Source organism: Panthera tigris, chromosome D3, assembly GCF_018350195.1.
Source record: "Panthera tigris isolate Pti1 chromosome D3, P.tigris_Pti1_mat1.1, whole genome shotgun sequence".
In the NCBI taxonomy this organism is placed as follows: Eukaryota; Metazoa; Chordata; class Mammalia; order Carnivora; family Felidae; genus Panthera; species Panthera tigris.
The window spans coordinates 4,818,824-4,839,607 of NC_056671.1; the positions used below are offsets into that span (position 1 = coordinate 4,818,824).

A 20,784-nucleotide genomic window follows, 5' to 3' on the forward strand; every position below is an offset into this window, starting at 1 on the left:
ATTAAAAATTATATCTAACCTTAACATTATAGATTAGAGGTTACACCATTACATAACTCCCTACCTTCCTCCTGGTTTTATGAAATCTATCTAAATGACAGTGAGTGGTAGTCAACCTTAACACGATGGAGGCAGAGGTGCATTTTTCCTTTTAAAGGAACCAACAGAGAGATGACCACGACGCGGCACTTTCATTGGAGATCTGGTCAAATTGGCACCAAACAATACCCCACCCGTCAGAATGAAAAGATCAGGAAGCACAGCTCGTGTCTCTGATCAGTACCGCTCTTTGGAATCTCTCTAAAACGATTTACTGCCCAAGTCATCGGCAGGCAACGACAAAATGCGGAAAGAGCACATTAAACCAGCTCCACATTAATTACGTGGAGCAGACCTACTGTGCACGTAATTATTTGTTGTTTCCTTTTAAGTAAAATTCTCTACCACTCTATAAGACAGCTGCCCAATTATGTCTTGGAAACTGACAAGGTACCCTGAAGAGTCCCTTCAGGCCCCTGGAAATCGGTCCACGTTACCACCAGGACTTGGGGCGTTACTCCAGCATTAGAACCCATACAGGCTTCCCTCAGCTTTAGGGGGAAGAATGCCCCCTGATACCAGGGGGTCCCCAGTTTACTCTCCACGCTCCCCTCCTCTTCCCAATGAAACACTAGGAATGATGCTAGAAGATCCCGCCCTCCCTGTATCCATCACATCATGTGTGGTAGACCCCACCCTTCCTCCATTTCTTCCTTGTCAAGAAACCCCTGATTTGGGGCGAGGGAACTGGCAACATACCCAGTTAAACACCTGCAGTTCCCTACTCATGCTGGACCGGCTTGAGCATGAGAATGCTTCTGACCACTGAGTATTACTCAAAAGATGTTGGTTGATGCTTCTGGGAAGGCTCCTTAAAGAAAGGCAGACTCAGGACCACGTGACTGCCACCCCCTTCTCTTCTTCCTTCCTTCTCCATGAAATGTAGACAGGATGACCACAACCGTGGCAGCCATATTGTGACAATGAGGTAAAGGTCAAGAGAATCACACAATCTTTGATGCCCTGACATCCACTGATACCTACTTGTAAACATTCCTGCCTTTCTCCAAATCTGTCCCTGTCTGGAGGGTAAGGTCATTGTTCTTTGGGGTTTCTACATGGAGCTGACCTGAATCCCTAAATAATATACCTTACAGATCACTCACCGTCTGTGATATTGTGACTTATACTAAGAAACATATGGGGGTCCTGGGTGGCTCAGTTGGTGAAGGGTGTGACTTCAGCTCAGGTCATGATCTCACGGCTCATGGGTTCGAGCCCCATGTCAGGCTCTGTACTGACAGCTTGGAGCCTGGAGCCTGCTTTGGAGTCTGTGTCTCCCTCTTTCTCTCTGCCCCTCCCCTGCTCGTGCTCTCTCTCTGTCTCTCTCTCTCTCTCAAAAATAAATAAACATTAAAAAAAAATTTAAAGAAATATGCATTTGGTCTTTGTCCCCATTTCTGGCACAGAGCTCCTAAAACACTTGGAATTTCATAAGTGGGGAGAGTGATAAATGTATCTTGATAATTCATAACAAGTTCCTTTCAAACATACCTGAGCTCATGTTAATAAGGTGACTTTGGAAAAGCATCTAACAATGGCAGCTGGTTACCAGGGGAAACAACCATGTGACTAGAAGGTTGTAACTTTCAGTCTTACCCCATCCTCCAGGGAGGGAAGAGAATCCGGAGACTGAGCTCAATCATCAACAGCCAATGATTCAATCAACCGTGCCTGTGTAATGAGGCCTCCACAAAACCCGAAAAGTACAAGGTTTGGAGAGCTTCCAGAATGCTGAACAAAACACATGTATTGGCCACCATACTGGGCCCCAAATTCAATGAGGACAGAAGCTCCTTTGTTCAAGACCTTGCCCCATGTGTCTCTTCATCTGGCTGTTGATTTGTACCCTTTAATATTTTTTGAAATCAACCAGCTATCTAGTGAGTAAACTGGTTTCCTGAATTCTGTGAGCCACTCTAGCAAATGTGTCAAATCCATGCAGAGGGTTGTGGGAACCTGTGGCTTAGATCCAAGCGGTCAGGAGCACAGGTGACCACCTGCACTTGGGTGACGTCTGGAGTGGGGAGGGACAGTCTCGTGGGAACGAACCCTTAGCCTGTAGGATCTGACTGATGCTCTCTGGGTGGAAAGCGTGAGAACTGAGTTGAATTGTAGGATACCAGCTGGTGTCAGAGGGTTGTTTTTCGGTGGTGGGAACACCCCCTGCCACACACACACACACACACACACACACACACACACACACACTGAAATTAGGTTCGGAATTTTTACCCAGTTTTGGGGCAGCAGTGGGGAGCAAAGAGGACTGTGATAAACAACAGAGTGTGGGACCCTCATGAGCCAAGCAGAACTGCTCGGTGTGGGGAAAACCCCACACATTGTAACTGGAGTCAGAACTGTACCCCCAAATCCCTTCAGTCTGGCTTTAATCCACACGAATCCATCAACTATCTCATTAAAGTCACCAGTGACCTCTGAGTGTAAAATGCAAAGGATCGTTTTCCCTTCCTGCCTGACCTCCAGGTAGCATTCAAGTCTGTTGACGCCCCTTTGTTTCCTGTCACTTCTCTTGGCTTATGTGACGTCACAGTCCCCTATTTTCCTGCTCCTTCTCTGGCTGCTCTTCTGAAGGCTCACCTTGTCACTTCTTCTCATGATTTTCACTCAGAAAATCTCATCCTTCCCAAGGCTTCCATTATTATGATCAAACTGCCAGAGACACCTAAATTTGTGTCTCCAGGAAAGACCTCAATTCTAAGCCTCAGACCCACATTTGGACCTGGCCTTTCCACCTCTCCATCTAAATGTCCCACAGGCAACCTCAAAGTCAGTGCCCCAAACTGAAACGATGGCCCTGCTCTATACCAAGAGGGGCCAGCTAGGGAAACAGAAGCAACTCTTTGTACCTCAACAGAGAGGGTTTAATACAGAGAACTGGTTATGCAGGACAGAAAAGTAAAAACCTACCAGTGAATGGCCAAGCAGCCCATGCTTTAGCAACAGCAGGAAGTAATCCCACCCCTATGCTACAGAGATACAGGCAGTGGGCGGTGTGACCCAAAATCCCAGGACCGTGGCCATCACTGGGGGCTAAAATCCTGGCAGGGTCAACGGGAGGAGAGCATGTGTCCTACAGAAGGTGCAGCCACAGAGGAAAATAATTACCCTGGTTTGTCTACTCCTGCCCACCCTGCACTCTTTCCCTGCTGCCTCCACGGGGCAAAGCCATTCAACAAAAGGAAATCATAATCCGGTGTGAATGTAGATTCACAAGTGATACATTGGAAGCTTGGTGAGGAAGGAGATGTTTAGAAAGTCATGGTAAGTCCCCGCAAAATCCTTATTAATTACAAAGAGCAAAACAGTATATTCACAGCAGGAAACACTGGCAGATACCACTTTAATTGGGTGAACAAAGTAAGCTCACTGGCAACAGGGCGAATTAAAACCATGCACCACATAACAGGACGCAGTGAGAACACAGCACCGTTTCCGTGGCCTTCGTGCAAAAGACACAGAACCTTAATCTAATTACGAGGAAGCAGCAGACAAATCCAAGCGAGCGTCTACAAAATAACGGGAATCTTCAAAGTATCCAAATGCAACCTGTATTGATAGAATATGTAGGACAAAAGCACAAAAGGATGGTGGGGGGGTGGTGACACCACACTGCTCCGAAGTAAATACATTGTACCCAGAGTAGCAAAATGTCAACTCCAATCACATCGTGATAAGGTTAAAGATGCATATTAAATCCCTATAACAACCACTTAAAATTCAGAGATACAGCTTTAGAAAACACAACAGATTAATTAAAATGGAATCACAAAATATATTTGATTAATTCAAGGGAAATCAAGAAAGAAGGAATACAGAAGGGCAAAAAAAAAACAAAAAAAAAAAGATGAGGCAAATGAACAGCAAATAGCAGAAGAACAGACATAAATCCAGTCCTATCAGTAATTACAAGAAATATAAACAGGCTACACGTACTCCTGGGAAGGACGGAGGAAACCCCACTCACCTGCGGACAGCAAGTGAGGCATAAGGGAAACAGCAGCTACCTGAAGACACTGGAGAGAGAAGAGAAACTGGCCGATCACGGTGGGGAGCACACACTCAGAGAAGGACAGCTCTAAGAAAGGACTCTCCCATTTTTGCTGCATTTAGCCTGAAAGATAGTGCAATCATCCTTGTGGGAGGCCGAGGAAGCACCACCCATGGGAGGGATGCAGGAGTTTTGTTCTGTTTTGTTTTGTTGCATGGGGGTGGAGGAGGTGGCTGGGGCAGCAGGGGGAAGCAGAGGACTGAGTCTATAGTCTCTGAGGCAGCTAAAGAGAGATAAGGGAATCACGGAAGGGTAAGAGCAGGAGAGGGCACGCCCAAATTACACCTGCCAATATCTGTGGCTGAACCCCGAACAATGTACATGCAGACCAGCCTCAGAACATCTCAGCTCAAGACAAAAGGTTGATGCCGAGACTGGAGTTGTGACCCAAAAGATTTTCGCGTCCAGTCCATCCAAATTAACTGTCTGCTGAGACAAAGGAGACAGCACTCAGTGGAGAATAACAAAACCCAGAGTCATGACGACATGACGTTCTTAATATCCAAGATTAATATCCAAAATTGCTCAAAATTTGAAGATTTGAAAAAAGAAGTCCCATTCAAGAGTGAAAAGACAATCAACAGAGACCAACTCTGGGATCACTAGACGTTGGAATGACAGGAAAAGGATTTTAAAACTAGTTTATAACTGGCCTCGGTGATGGAAAAGAAAACATGCTCTCAGTGAATGAACAGCCAAGAAATCTCAGCAGATAAATAAAAATTATAATAAAAGAACAAAATTGAACATCTAGAACTAAAGACTACAATATCTGTAAGTGAAATTTCACTGGATAAACTTAATAGCCAAAGAGAGATGAAAAAGAAAGATGCGGTGAACTTGAAGATAAGTCAGTAGAAGATATCCAAGTGTGAAAAGAGCAAGTATAAAAATGGGGATAAAATGAAGGGAGCCACAGAGAACTGTTATCTAATAGCAAATGATCTAAATAATATCCTATAATTGACATGCAAAGGAGTGAGGAAAAGAGACAGAAAAAAATTCTTTAATGTAAAATGGTTGAAAAGTTCCCAAAGGTGGGAGATAGACATAAATGTACAAATTCAAGGACACAACAAACCCAAGGCAAGATAAACTTGAAAACGCCATGCTTCTGCACATCATAGTCACACTGTTGAAAGGCAGAGACAACAAACAAAGCAACAAAAAGAAAAACAACACATTGGGGCACCTGGGTGGCTCAGTCGGTTAAGCGTCCGACTCTTGGTTTCGGCTCAGGTCGTGATTTCATGGTTCGTGGGTTCAAGCCCCACATTGGGCTCTGCACTCACAATGCAGAGCCTGCTTGGGATTCTGTCTCTCTCCCTCTCTCTCTGCCCCTCCCCTATTCTCATGCTCTCTATCTGTCTCAAAATAAATAAATAAACTTAAAAAAATAAAGTGCTAAACATCTTTAAAAGTGGGGAAAAAAACCTTTCCAATCTAGAATTCCATAAATAGCAAAGATACTCTTCCAGAATGAGGACAGAAGAAACATTTTCAGATAAAAGAAAACAAAGGGAATTAATTGCCAGCAAATATGTACTCCAAAAATACAGCCAAGAGAACCCCTTCATGCTGCGAAAAAATGGCACCAGACGAAAAAATAGACCCCCAGAAAGGAATGGAAAGAAAGCATCGGAAATGGCAAAAGTCTAGATGAATACAAAAAGCTATTTTTTTTTGGGGGGGGGGGTTGTTGTTTTTTGTTTTTTGCTTTTTCCTCTTAATTTCCTTTTAATACATAAAACTATTTAAAGCAAAAATTATGACATTGTCTTCTAGGGCATTTAAAATGTAACTACATAAAATAACGTTAGCATAAGAGATGGTTAAGTGGACCCACTATCTACATTTTACAAGAAGTGGTGACTCAAAGTAGAATGTGAAAAGTGTATGCAATGCAATCCCTGCAGCAACCACTAGGACTATAATTCCAGAAAGTGCAGCTAAAAAGCCTATAGAAATTTTAAACTTGTATTCTTTACAATATTCAAATCATCCCCAAAAAAGGCAGGAAGGAAAGAACAGAGAAATAACAAACAGACAAAGCAAATAGAAAACAAATAATAAAATGGTGTCTCTAAGTCTAACCACATCAGTAATTACACTAAATATCAATGGAATAATCTCTCTAACCAAAAGAGACACGGCCAAAGTAGATAAAAATACAAGACACAACTATATACTGTCTACAGGAGACACACTTTAAGGACAAAGACAAAGATAAGTGAATTTGGTAGGGCTGCAGGACACAACATAAAAGCCAATTGTATTTGGGGTACATGGAGGGCTCAGTCAGTTAAGCATCCGACTTCAGCTCAGGTCATGATCTCACAGTTTGTGGGTTCGAACCCCACGTCAGGCTCTGTGCCTACAGCTCAGAGCTGGAGCCTGCTTTGGTTTCTGTGTCTCCCCCTCTCTCTGCTCCTCCCTCATTCATGTTCTGTCTCTGTCTCTCAAGAATAAGTAAAAGTTTAAAAAAATTTTTAAGCCAACTGTATTTGTACACACAGCAATGAAAAATTAGAAAAATTAAAAAAAAAGATCAACAACCCCATTTATAATATTATTTAAAACTAAAATACTAAAGAATACAGTTAATAAAAAACATGCAAGGCCTATACCCTAAAAACTACAAAGTACTTCTGAAGACGATTAAAGACGTAAATAAAATGGAGAAATACGCCATGTTCGTGGACTGAAAGAGTCCATGTTGTTAAGATGGCAATTTTCCATACGTTGGTCTATACGTGAATCGCGTGAATGTTGAATCCCAGCTAATGGTGTGCATGCTGAACTACGTAGAAGAAAGGGGATGGATATGTGCAGTTTACTTCCAAATGCATCCAAAAATAAGATGGATTGATGGATGGAGATGTAAGTGATGAGGCAAGTGTGGTGAAATAGTCATGGCAGCGTCTACGTGGTGGGCGTCAGGATTCTCCCCATCAATTTCTTTCAACTTTGCCCTACGTCTGAGATTTTTGACAATAAAATGCTGGGGAAACTACAATCACGAAATATCTCCCACATCTAAAAGAGCACGGGGAATGGTGAAATGAACAAATGAACACTCAGAACTCCGACCAACATGCTTGACAAATTACGACACACAGACACAGCTGAAGTTCCCTGGGTACGTTCACACCAGCTCCCTTGCTGCTGGTGTTCACGATGCCCACGCGTGTTTTGTGCCGCTGACTACATACGAACGCATTTACACACAGCAAACAGAACTGTACTGCATGTTCCGAACTGTATCCTGCTGTAGGTATGAGTTGATAATTTGCTCTCCTCTTCCCCTTCAACTTAGAATTTAGAGACTTATCCAACAACTGGGACAAGAAGTCATTGTATATATATTTAGCTTAGTTATTTATCCATTCTGTCTGATGGATGCTTCAGCAAAACCGTATCAAGATGTGGCCTCTCTGAGCAGAGAATGGTAGCAAAGTACTCAGATTCTGGGAATGGAAAGGCCTGGGTTCAGATCCTGACTTCGTGGCTTCAGGGCCTTGAGGACATCACATATCTTTCCAAGGCTCCGCAGGACGGGATGAGGGAGACCAGCTGTCCTGCCCCTTCTCTCTTTGCACTGCCCAATCTCTGGCCAAGGCCCACCACTGGTCAAACCAAACCAGAGGAGAGACACATGCACCTTCACACACACACACACGCCCCTACGTGCATGTGCACACACACATGCAGAAACAATCATCCAGCGATATACTGGATGTAATGGGGCCACGCCTTGCAAACATTACGATCAGGGAGCTAGTGCCCGGGACAAGGCAACCCTAAGGAGGGAGAGGAAAGAGGGTCATGAGTCTGAGTGACAAGGTCAGGCACAGTCACATCCCAGCCACTTGTAGACAAAAACCTGGCACAAGGAACACCCATGGCAACCGCTGCTGCCCCACTATGCCCACGGGCAAGAGAATATCCTGAAGATAATCATGTCAACCTCCCAGCACAACTTCCAGGATCAGTGATAAGTATCGGGAGCGCCTGGGTGGCTCAGTCAGTTGAGTGTCAGACTTCAGCTCAGGTCATTATCTGCCGGTTCATGGGTTTGGAGCCCGCGTCGAGCTCTGTGCTGACAGCTCAGAGTCTGGAGCCTGCTTCAATTCTGTCTCCCTCTCCCTCTCTGTCCCCTTCTCTGCTCTCTCACTCTCTCTTTCTCTCTCTCTCTCAAAAACAAAATAAACATTAAAAAAGTTCAAGGGGCGCCTGGGTGGCTCAGTCGGTTCAGCATCTGATTTCAGCTCAGGTCATGATCTCGTGGTTCGTGGGTTCGAGCCCCACGTCGGGCTCTGTGCTGACGGCTCAGAGCCTGGAGCCTGCTTCAAGTTCTGTGTCTTTCTCCCTCCCTCTCTCTGCCCCCACCCCTCACCTCACTCTCTCTCAAAAATAAAAATAAACATTTAAAAAAACCCAAAACATCAAAGCGTGGCTTGGCCCGGCTCATCGTTCACTACATTTTCAGGCACCACTATGATCTGGGTATACTCCAATTTTCCAAAATTGCGACCTGGGCTAAAGCTCTCTGCGCAAATCGAAATCCCCTTTTGTAGTTAGAATCCTCAAGCCTCTGACGTTGACACTCGTTCCTGCCAGCCTCCGTCAGAACTCCCAGACTCCAGCGCACTTGGGAGGGAAAACAAGGCAGAGGTGGGGCCACGAGCCATGTACTAAGTAATGGAAACAGGCTGACTAAACTCAGCGGGGCTAGTCAAACATGCTGAGCAAGTCACGGTTTGTTTGGGAAATGATCACCTGCCTCCTTCCTACGCTCTGCCGAAATCTCAGCCCTAAGCTCTAGACTTGATCTGGGCTTCAAGACCGCAGGTGTCAGAGCTCCTGTGTCTGGGACATCGGAGTTTTCCTTGGGGAGGAAATTAATAAAGCCCGGATTTGTGGCGCACCTGAGTCACGTTCACCAAACAGGTTGCTGGGTTTTTTTTAAGCGTGAAAGTAAGCGCTGAGATTATTAACATCCGAAATGGGGGACCATGAGACAGGTATGGGCTCTGAAGCGGGCAGACCTGGCTGGAGTCCTGGCTCTGTCCCCTTCTGGCCCTGCGACCCTCGGGCAAGTGACCAAGTGCTTCGGAGCCCGTTCCTTATCTCTAAGTAGTGGACACAGGTAAGTTCCAGAGCTGTCCTGAGGATGATAGGAGATAGTACTCATAGAGTCTAATGGGGAGCCTGGAACGTGACAGGCGCTCATTCGGTAGCTGTGGTGAGTATCGGGTCCCCCACAGCGGGTACTGGAGGAAGCATCCAGAATCTACTCAGATGCTGCCGACAGTGGCACCAAACATCACGGCAAAATCACAGCCAAGTGCCTTCCTGCGTGACCTTGTTTCCTCTTCGCAGCCTTCCTGAAAGACAGGTGCTATGACTAGTCTTATTACGCAAGACAGGAAGGGAAGGCTCAGAGACGTGCAGTAACTTGCACAAGGTCGCAGAGTCAGTAAGGAGGAGCTCAGGTCTGACCACAAGCCTCACTAACTCTAACCACTCGGAAAACGTGCCTCCCAAGAGTGTCCTGGGAACACCACACTCCTTGGTCACATTGCCCCATCCATGTACATCCTCCTGTTTTCCTTTCATTAGTCAAAAGCTACCCATCCTCCGTAGGCTCCTCCTCTGGGAAGCCTGCCTTGGTTAACTCCTGCGGACTGCACTGATCTCCCTTCTCTGGCTTCACTCCCTGTCCGCACAGCTTCCTCAGGGGCTTATTGCATTTCTAGGTGATGCTTCGAGTCAAGAACGTTCAGTCCCCTCAAAGCCTTCTAGAGCCCCTGAGGGCACAGACAATCTTCTTTCTTAGTTCCAGAACCCAGCAGACAAAGTCTTAACGAGTTGCTTATCGGCTCACTTCTTTATGTACATTCAAATAAGACGTGATCAGGAAGAACCAAGACTGTTCTATAATATTCATTTCGAATTGATTTCTTTAAAAATTACCACATTAGGGGCTCCTGGCTGGCTCAGTCAGTAGAACATGTGACTCTTGATCCTGGGATCATGAGTTCAAGCCCCACGTTGGGTGTAGAGCTTACTGATAAAACAGATGAATAAGTAAATAAATTTTTACCAAAATTACCACATTCTAGGCAAGAATCACTGATAGATGCCGAAATTCATGAGCCAAAGTATAATGTGAAGAAGGATATTTGCATAGTCTCCAAGTATCTTCCCAGATGTTTTTATTCCTAATTACAAAGAGTGGGAAAACAAATTTGCTGTGGAGAGCTAAGTAACGAAGGTCAACATCACCGGTGATAAGACACAGACAACATCACCTACCTCTTGTATGACGCACTGAGGACACAGCCCCTCGTTGGCTTTCCGCCCAATATGCACATCCTTGACCTAATCAGGAGAAAGCCTCAGATAAACTCAAGCTGAGAAATATTCTCAAAAATAACTGGCTGGCATGCCTCAAAACTGTGAAGGTCATGAAAGAGAAAAAAAAGACTAGGGAACAGAATTCGGCAGACTAAGGTGACAGGACATCTTGATGCAATGTAGGACCCTGAACTAGACCCTGGGGCAGAAAAAGGGCATTATGGGAACAACTGAAAGTTGTTTGGTTTTTTTTTTTTTTACGATTTTTTAAGCTTATTTTTTTTAATCTATTTATTTTTGAGAGAGAGAGACACAGAGCACAAGTAGGGGAGGAACAGAGAGAGAGGGAGACACAGAATCCAAAGCAGCTCCAGGCTCCGAGCCGTCAGCACAGAGCCTGACGTGGGGCTCGAACCCACGAACTGTGAGTTCATGACCTGAGCCGAAGTCGGATGCTCAACCGACTGAGCCACCCAGGCGCCCCTATTTACTTTTGTTTTTTTGAGAGAGGAAAGCATGAGTGGGGGAGCAGCAGAGAAGAAGGAGAGAGACTCTCAAGCAAGCTCTGCACAGATCCTGACATAGGGCTCAAACTCATAAAACTGGGAGATCAGGACCTGAGCTGAAACCAAGAGTCCAACGCTTAACCGACTGAGCCACCCAGGCGCCCTGGAAGTTTTTAATAATGCCTGTAGGTTGGTTAATAATTTACACCCACGTTAATTTCCCACTTTTTGTTTGTTTGTTTCTTCCAAGATTTCATCTCCTATAGCTTTGATACACTGTGTTTATGTGCAAAGTCAGCCTTAGGAGACACTGGAGCTTTTGAAACTTTCCCCTAAGTCTAAAGTTCTTCCAAAACAAAATGTTTTAAAAATAAATGAAATAAAATGTAAATATGCTGTGTTCTGCTTGTTTCCATCACGGCACTTAGCATGGGTTCCAGTCATGTATAATTTTGCTCACTTGCTTCTTTACTGTCCTCCTCCATTGAGAATGTGAACTTGAACTTGGGAGTGTGAACTCAATTCCCTACAGCACATGCTCAACCCCCTTGTAAATAGAGACCAGGTTGGGGGCTCCTGGGTGGCTCAGTCGGTTGAGCATCCGACTTCGGCTCAGCTCATGATCTCACAGTCTGTGAGCTCGAGCCCCACGTCAGGCTCTGTGCTGACAGCTCGGAGCCCGGAGCCTGTTTCCGATTCTGTGTTTCCCTCTCTGTCTGTTCCTCCCCTGCTCGCACACTCTCTCTCTCAAAAATAAATGTAAAAAAAATATATATTCAAATAGAGGCCAGGCTGCAAGTTCACAGTTTTCTGCGGGTTGAGGATACGTACTGAGAACTTAGTAGTGTTTTGTTGTTGTTCCTGAAATTTATTTTTATAACACCCTTTCACAGGAACAAGTTATATTGGGTTCTATTTACGGTGCCAAATGTTAGCTTTCCTTTTTAAATATATATATGTTTTTTAAGTATTTTTAATTCAAAGAAAAAAATAAATAAAAAGTACAAGAAGGCACATGGATATGACCTGACTTACGAAGGAGGAACACGGTGGCACGTAACGTGACAAAAAGATGCCAAACGTGATGTGTGAATTACGGAAGTTCAGTGATTACTGACAGACCATGTCTGATTAGAAATGGTGAATCGTTTCTCACGTTATAGCCAAGAGGACTCTCTTGCCAGACTTGGAGCCTCAAAGCGGAAGCCTTCAATAGCTAGGAAGCTGTTATTTATTTACATCATGAATTCATACAGTCCTGACAATTCATACCCTATGTCCAAGAACAGTGCTTTGCAATACCTCCAAATTCATTTATTCATCCAACAAATGTTTGCTGAGCACTTAGTATGTACCAGACACTGTTCTAGATCCTCAGGACACATCAAAGGAGATCAAAGTCCCTGCCTCATAGACCTCACATTCTAGCCAGAAGAGGTGAACCATTAATAATGATATGTTAGGTCACCGACACGTCAAGTGATATGTCAGAAATCAGAGCAGGGCAGGGGGTAGTGGGACAGGGGTCGAGTGTTAAATTGGGAGGGGGCTGGGTCCTTGAGAACACTGGTGGCTGTTGCTGACAGAGTGAGGGCGAGAGTCATAGCAGATGAGCTCAAGAAGATGATGAGGCCAGATCACACAGGGCCTGTAGGCCGGTGGAAGGACTCTGGCTTTTGCACAAGAAGAGAGTTGAGGGGACAAGGGAGGAGGCAGGCAGGCTATTGTAGGGGTCCAGCCAAGAGAGGACCCTGGCTAGCACCTGGGTCACAGCGATGGAGGAAGTTTGATTCCGGATATGTGCAAGGAAGCACCCCACGGTCTGCTGTCACTCATACGTAGAGTGTCAGAGAATGAGAAAAGCCAATCACAGTATTGAGGGGTTTGGCCTCAGCAACCAGACGATGATGGAAGAACCTGTCTGAGCACAAAGATGACACTTCATAGTCACTCAAGGCATATGCTGTCCCCATGTGTAGAAGGGGAAACTACGGCACAGAGAGATTAAGCAACCTGCCCAAGGTCACACAGCTGGAACGTGGCAGAGGCAGGATTCAAACACGGGCAGCCTGGCTCCAGAGCCCGTGATCTTAACCACTGCTTAATGGGACGGGAGGTCGGCCCAAGGGGCTCTCTGTGGGAGCTGAGAAAGGGCTGTTTTAATAAATCAGGCATAAATTCTCCGGGGACTCTCGGGGACATTATATTTGGAGCGGGGAAGATTTCGGGGCATCTCAACCTTTCTTGGAAGTGTAACAAAGACCTACCTGAGCCCGGCCTAGCACTGCCTCCCCGGCAGCCCCCGGCCCCTCCCAACCACTTTACTACCCCTTTGCTGAAAGGCTTTGCAAGGCATGGCCAGATTCAGATACTGATGTTTAACAGAAGCTATTTCGGTATTAGAGATTAATCGACTCGAGCGTTGTTCAAACTGGCCCCGACACAACGTGCCGTCGGAAGCACAGCAACGTGACGAGTGAAGACGCGCACATCTGCCCCCGCCCCCTTCCATGCGTCTCCGGCTCCGCACTTAGATCTCGGCAAATCTTTCGCACGCTCCTGCTCTGATCCAAGGCCTCATCCGAGCCAGGGTGAAATATGTCACATTTCATTCATAAAAGACACGATTAGAACAGACAACCGGTTATGCTGGGAAATAACACGTTTCCCCAGGCCTAAAAACAGTGTTTTATTCTGAAAGATGGAATATACGAATGGGCCGAGCACAGTAACAAAACTCCGACCCGCCACCTTGCAGCGACCAGGACCAAAGGCCGGACCACACAGCCTCTGCAGTCAGTCGCCAGCCCAGAAAGGTCTGGACTTGGGGTGTGGCTGCTGGCTTCCCTTGTTATTGCCTCTGCTTCTAGCTCTGGGCCGAGCAGAAAAAGCCACCATAGAGGATCCTCACTTCTCGTGAACCAACCTCCAGCCTCCCCACACCGGCAGCCTCCGACCCGAGCAGACCCAAGCCTTGCCTGGCTTCCACCAGGAGCCCCCCGACTCCCGCCCACCCCGGAGTCTCCTCCAGACACAGGTGATGGTGACTGGCTCCCTTGGCATAGGAAGCTCTGACTCGTTTGTTCTCAGTTGGATGAGGCACAATTTCAGCGCCTTGTGTCTCCGGCCACGAAACAGAGCATAATAAAGAACAGTCCTGGGGCACCTGGGGGACTCAGTCGGTCGAGCGACCGACTTTGGGTCAGGTCGTGATCTCACGGTCTGTGAGTTCGAGCCCCGCGTCGGGCTCTGTGCCGACAGCTCGGAGCCTGAAGCCCGCTTTGGATTCTGTGTCTCCCTCTCTCTCTGCCTCTCCCCTGCTCACACTCTGTCTCTCTCTGTCTCAGAAATAAATAAACATTTTTTAAAAATTTGTTTTAAAAAAGAACAGTCCTCTGTAGGGACAGAGGATGACAAGAGACTCGATGCTGACCCAGAACGGTTCAACGGATGGAGATTGGTCCCCATCGGGACATGGAGGACGGCCCAGAAGAGTGTTTCAAATGGGGGTTCCTGGCTCACAAATGCAGACCCGTGCCTGAAACCCAGTGCTCGCCCAACTCATGACTTCAGCAGGTAACCCCGAAACTCTCCAAGTCTCTTTCCACGCCCACAGTTCGCGCTCCACCTCCCAAGGCAAAGTCCCTGTGAGAACCCACTTCAGCGCTCCAATCGACTTCGGCGGGAGGGAAGCAGACTCAAGGCTTTCTGCTCACCGCCACGATGACGCTTCGGGGCCCCCTGCACTCTCCACGTGGGGTCCTCTTCCCGCCGCATCGGCCTCCGCCTCCCTAAGTTAACCCTCAGCTCTGGGATGGCTGGTGGGCTGCATAGCCCGGGTGCGCCCGCTGCCCGTCCTGTCTGCCAGGCGGGGAGGGGGTGCTGTGAGGGAGTGAAGGGCCCCCAGGGCCTTCCAGAGCCGACCACTGCACACCCAACACTCTCTGGCTGTGCGACCTCGGGCAAGCTCCTTAACCTCTCTGTGCCTCAGGAAAAATAGCGATAATGGTAGTACTCGTCTCCTTGAGTCGTTTGTTGGCAGAATTCCGTGAGTCCGTGCGTGTCAACAACTTCGAATGTGGCCCAGACCGTTCTCCGTCCCCCATCATTTATGTCATTTCCCTGGCCTGAAATGGCTTCCCAACCAGGCTCCCCTGGCCACCAGACCATCAGCTCTCCCTTTCCTCAAACTCCTCACCCAACAATGTTCTCTCTACACCAAGGAGGGCAAATAAGTTAAATGTCAACCACTCCACCTTCGCAGGGACTGGTAGGGGCTGCAGGGACTCCTGGGCTCGACGCTGCAGTCCATTAACACTGTCTGCCACGGCAGAGGGAGTGCTGAAGAGCTGCGGTCGATTAGTGATGTCTGCCCGGACAGGAGGCGTGCGCTCTGTGGTATGAGTGCAGAAGCCAGACCCCTGCCCTCCTGGGTCTATCGCAAGCATCTGAAGCTAAAGGAATCTCTGTAGAGCCAGAGCCGGGCTTTAGACCACGCCAGCCCCACACTGGAGTGACTGGCACAGGACTGGGTCCAAGCTAAGTTCTGACTCGTTGCCACCAAGACTAACTCAAGCGGCTCCAAATAGGAACCTTGCTTCCTGCAGGAGGTTAAAACCCCTCTTGGGATCCGCCAGAGCCTCGGGATCCTTTCGGCTCGAACGAACACACTCCCCAACAGGTGTGGTCTGGCACATCGGCCTCCATCAGAATCAGAAGGACTGCAGTGCGGCATTAACGATTCATTCCCACGTCTCGCCTGCAACCAAACAAAGCAAGCCTTGCTGGGCAGCCCCCTGGCCTCCGAGCACTAGGGGATAACCACAGGCTAGCCTCCGGTGTTGAGACCAGGCACTGTGCCAAGAGCCTCACTAACCTGATCAACCCCCACGGCAACCCCGAGAGACGCGGCCCGTCAGTATCCCGACCTTACGGATGAGGAAACAGAAGCCCAGAGAAGCTAGAAGGCTTGCCCCAGGACGGAGCCACAGATCCGACCGGTACCCCACGAAGCTTCATGAGCAAAACAAGCTGAAGACAGGTTTGCCCCCCGGCACAGAGAAGCTCCCCACTTTTTGCAACCCCAAAACCGCGTCTTCATCGTACAGACAGAGACTGCTTGTTTGCTTGACCAAAGGATTCTTTACCAACGAAAGCCTGAGAGGTCGGGGACACTATCTCAGAAAGCTCGGTCGCCTAGTCAGAAGGTGGAATTCATCTGCAAAGTTTCCCCTTACGGGCAGCAAAGACAGGGTTCTGTCCGCCAAGTCAAGGCCGGCAGTGACAGGTTCACAGTATCATGTGACAGCTTAGCTCCCAGCCTGAAATGCTGCTCTCAGAGCACCTGTTTTTATTCCTGGCTTCACAGCAGAATAACCCAGGGAGCTTATGGAAAATGCAGGTGCCCAGGGCCCACCCCCAAATATCCTGCTTTACTCTGTCATCTTGCGTGGGTCCCCATCCCGTGTCCGTCAGTCTCCTCGCTATCCTGGGCACTCAGCAGACGACCAACACCCCATTACTAACGGACAGTTCATTGACCGCAAGCTGACTTCTCCCCCGCCCGACCCGGCCCGGCCACGCCACTTACCTGAGAGTGAAGTGGTCTGCCACAGAGCCACTGGTCAGGGAGACCAAAAAGGTGGCCGTGTCCCCTTCCCGGACGAGGTTCAGGGGCACCGAGACGACGACGTTCTCGTCCAGGCTCACCAGGGACCACTTGAGGTCGTCCTGAGTCGGGTAGACCACCACACTCCCGATCCTCTCCCGGGCCGGAGACGCCTGCTGGGGGCCGTCCTGGCCGGAGTGGATGTTGTTCTCCCACCTGCCGTCCTCCTCCAGCAGGCACTGGCCGGCCTGGTCGGCCGGGTAGAGCGAGAAGAAGAGGTCCATGGCGGTGCCGCCCAGCAGGGCAGGGATCTCCTCCTCGGGCTCCAGGTCCAGCCCGGAGCTGAACCACTCGGGAAGCAGCTCCAGCTCGGCCACACACAGCCCCGGGTCCCCTCGCAGCCGGCAGCTGGCCGCCACCTCTCTGGCCTCGGGGAAGGCGAACATCTTGACGCACGGGAGGTCTTCCTCGGGGTCGCTGTCATCCCAGTGCGTCCCAGTCACGTAGAACAGCGTCTGCACCTTGGGCCTGTTGGAGTAGACGGAGCTGTCGAGGATGTGAGATTTCAGCTTCCAGTTGAAGGGAAACTTCTCCGTGTTGCCGAAGGACGTGGAGGTCAACAAGAGGTCCTGGGGGATGGGCTTCTCCGCTGAAAACGGGCCATAGCTGGCGTTGACGGTCGGGGGGCTCCGGGCCCGGTAGATGAACAGTGACTCTACCCGGGCCTGCAGACTGGAGTTCCTCGTGACGTCCTGGTTGGCCTCTTTAAGGAAGAAGGCTTCCTCCGCGTCAGCGATGCGCAGGCTCGTGGGCAGGTAGGCAGGGAGCGAGGAGAACCTCTGCAGGCTGTCCACGATCCCTCGGCTCTCGGTCTCTGTGCGGGAGAGGAAAGCGGAGGAAGAATGAAGGCCGGGCCCCAGCGTGAGGGGCACGGTCTGCCCCCGCCGCCCCCCGGCCACGCCGCCCCCCGGCCACGCGGGGCCCCAGCACAGGGCTCTTCGGGGACTCCCCCAAAGCAGCCGGTGTCGAGTGGGAAGGAGCCCATTTGCCACCGACCCGACAGCCCGCGGGCTCACAGGACCTCTCTGTGGGGTCGCCCCACAGACAGGAGGCCGCACACCCGCGATGCCCACCCGAGCCCACGTGCCATCGTGTGGCACCTCCACCTGCTGCGTCCTTCGGATACTTACGCTTCTGCCCATCCCTCCCAGACGCGCCGGACGTTCCGACATCTCCATGATTCTTTTTTTAAGGGGAGTCTTTAGTGTTTATGTATTTATTTTTGAGACGGGGGGAGGGAGAGAGAGAGAATTCCGAGCAGGCTCCACACGCTGTCAGCGCAGAGCCCGACGCGGGGCTCGAACTCACGAACCGTGAGACCACGACCTGAGCCAAAATAGTCAGATGCTTAACCGACTGAGCCGCCACCCAGGCGCCCCGACGTCTCCGTGACTCTTACTGAAACGAGGGCGAAGCTATGGCTCAGCACTCCCGCTTCTAGAAAGCTCTCCTCGCGAAATACCAGGGAGAATGCACAGACGCTGATTTATCTACAAGGATGTTGGCTGCAGCTACACTTTGCGGACAAACTGAGGAGCGTGTGTGCTGGGGCCAGGGGCCTGGATGTGAATCCTGAAGCCGCCACGTCCTGACTGATGGACCTGAGCAAGTGACTTTAGCCTCTCTGTGCCTCAAATGTCCTCATATAAAGTAGGAGGTAAACAGAAGTCCTACCCTACTGGGTTATTGTAGGAATTAATGAGTCGGTAAACATGAAGTGCTCAGGACCGTGCTGACCCCCATAAACACCAGCCAGTCTTTGCCTGTTACTGTTACTATTACCACTACCTGTTCAATGAAACCATTCTAAGGATTTATTCACAGAGAATGACATAAACTGCACATTTTTAATTTTTTTAAATTTTTGCCACACAGAGACAGAGTGTGAGCAGGGGAGGGGCAGAGAGAGAGGGAGACACAGTATCTGAAACAGGCTCCAGGCTCCGAGCCGTCAGCACAGAGCCCGACGTGGGGCTCGAACCCACAAACCGTGAGGTCGTGACCCGAGCCGAGGTCGGACGCTCAGCCGACTGAGCCACCCAGGCGCCCCTAAACTGCACATTTTTACAGTGGATAACAGGCAGCTCTAAGAAAAATGAGCTAGAGCTACATAAACATACTTGGGGAAATGTCCACCATGTACCAATAAGTATAAAAAATTACAAATGTATCATATATGATCCTACTTGGGTATTATTTCAAGATTCCCTATGTATATATACACATGTATTTAGTATATTTATGTTTGTGTGTCCATAGAACCAAAGAGAAAAGGTTTCACCTTTTAACATCTACTTTCTTTAAATTTGTGACAACTGTGTATTATTTTGTTAATTAAAATATATACATATACATAAGCCTGTGTATGTGTGTATGTATCCCTATAGGCATGTGTGTATGTTACTTTCAAATGGGAAAACACGGACCCAACAAGCTTTTTTCAAACTAAGGAGAGTCCACCAGTAGGGGCACCTGGGTGGCTCAGTTGGTTAAGCGTCCGACTTCAGCTCAGGCCATGATCTCACGGATCGTGAGTTTGAGCCCCGTGTCGGGCTCTGTGCTGACAGCTCAGAGCCTAGATCCTGCTTTGGAGTCTGTCTCTCTCTCTCTCTCTCTCTTCTCTCTCTCTGCCCCTCTCCCACTCATGCTCGCTCTCTCTCTCTCTCTCAAAAATAAATAAAAACATTAAACATGTTTTTAATAATAAATAAATAAGGAGAGTCCACCAGGAACCAGGATTGGCAAATCAAGCCAAGAACAAACAGGGCTTCTCGCCTGCCCTGAAATAAATCTCCAGCCCTAAAGCCAGGGCAAGAAATGCAACCTGGTGGGCGGGTTTAGCGTAGCCTCCCTGGTTGACAAAAGGCAAACAAATACCACTCCATACACTCTGACTCCTGGTAACATTGTTTTCTGCAACCATTACGAATTCTGCAAAATACACTTTTCTTTTTATTTTTTTTACAGTTTATTTATTTTTGAGACGGAGAGCATGCGAGCATGTGTGTAAGCAGGGGAGGGGCAGAGGGAGACAGAGAGAGAGAGGATCCCAAGCAGCCTCCATGCTGTCAGCGCAGAGCGGACACAGGGCTCGATCTCACAGACCGTGAGATCATGACCTGAGCCGAAATCAAGAGTCGGACACTTAACTGACTGAGCCACCCAGGTGCCCCTGCAAAATAGACTTTTCTATTGATTTCATTTGGGCTGCCTTTTCAGGGCTGTCCTTGGTGAGCCTTCCTGGCCCAGAGGATGACAAAATTATAATGAGGAGATTAGGGAAAAGATACAACCACGTAGGGGCTGATGCATCATTTCCCCAAGAAGGTGTTCAGAAAGCCAGTTCTCCACAAAATACTGTGCGATCTCACTTGCTTGTGTACCTAAAATAGTCAGAGTTATGGAAGCAGAGTTCCAGTGGTGATTGCCAGGGGCTGGGGTTGGGGGCATGAGGTGGGGGGTGGGAGTCAAATTTTCAACCGTCCAAGATGAATAATCTCTGGAGATCTAACGTCGAGCGTGTGACGCAGTTAACAATCCTGTATCGTACGTTGTAATTTGCTAAGAGCACAGATTTTAAATCAAATCGAAACACGCACACAGTAGCTCGGTAGAGGTAATGTATGTGTTAATTAGCTTGTTTGTGGTGATTATATATACATGAGTACTTATATCAAAACATCAAATTGTACACCTTAAATACATACACTTTTTATATGTCAATGCTATCTCAGGAAAGGAAGGAAGGAAGGGAGGGAGGGAGGGAGGGAGGGAGGGAGGGAGGGAGGGAGGAAGGAAGGAAGGAAGGAAGGAAGGAAGGAAGGAAGGAAGGAAGGAAGGTCTTTTCAAGTGCCATCAATATGGCCAGTGCCGTGTCACATTAATTACTGGAGAAGCAGTTATTACCCATTTACTCCTCTGATTATCTATCAAACTGTACTTACTAGTCATTTGTCATAGTTCCAGCACTGTGGCGTGTAGGGCCATCACAGGGACAAGACAGATGTGATTTCTGCCCCAAGGAGCTGGCAAAGTCTGGAGGCAGGCACAGCCAATGTATATGAGACAATTAGGAAACT

At 48.4% G+C, this 20,784-nt stretch overlaps 1 protein-coding gene across 2 annotated transcripts in view; it reads right to left on the minus strand.

Annotated features, from left to right (window-relative positions):
* LOC102961648 (transmembrane protein 132B) overlaps positions 1 to 20,784 on the minus strand; it is a 326,995-nt gene that overhangs the window by 201,531 nt on the left and 104,680 nt on the right. For both annotated transcript variants that reach the window (XM_042961913.1, XM_042961914.1), the window contains exon 2: positions 16,628 to 17,519. In XM_042961913.1, the coding sequence (XP_042817847.1) occupies positions 16,628 to 17,519 (892 nt within the window). The remainder of the gene's footprint in view (positions 1 to 16,627; positions 17,520 to 20,784) is intronic.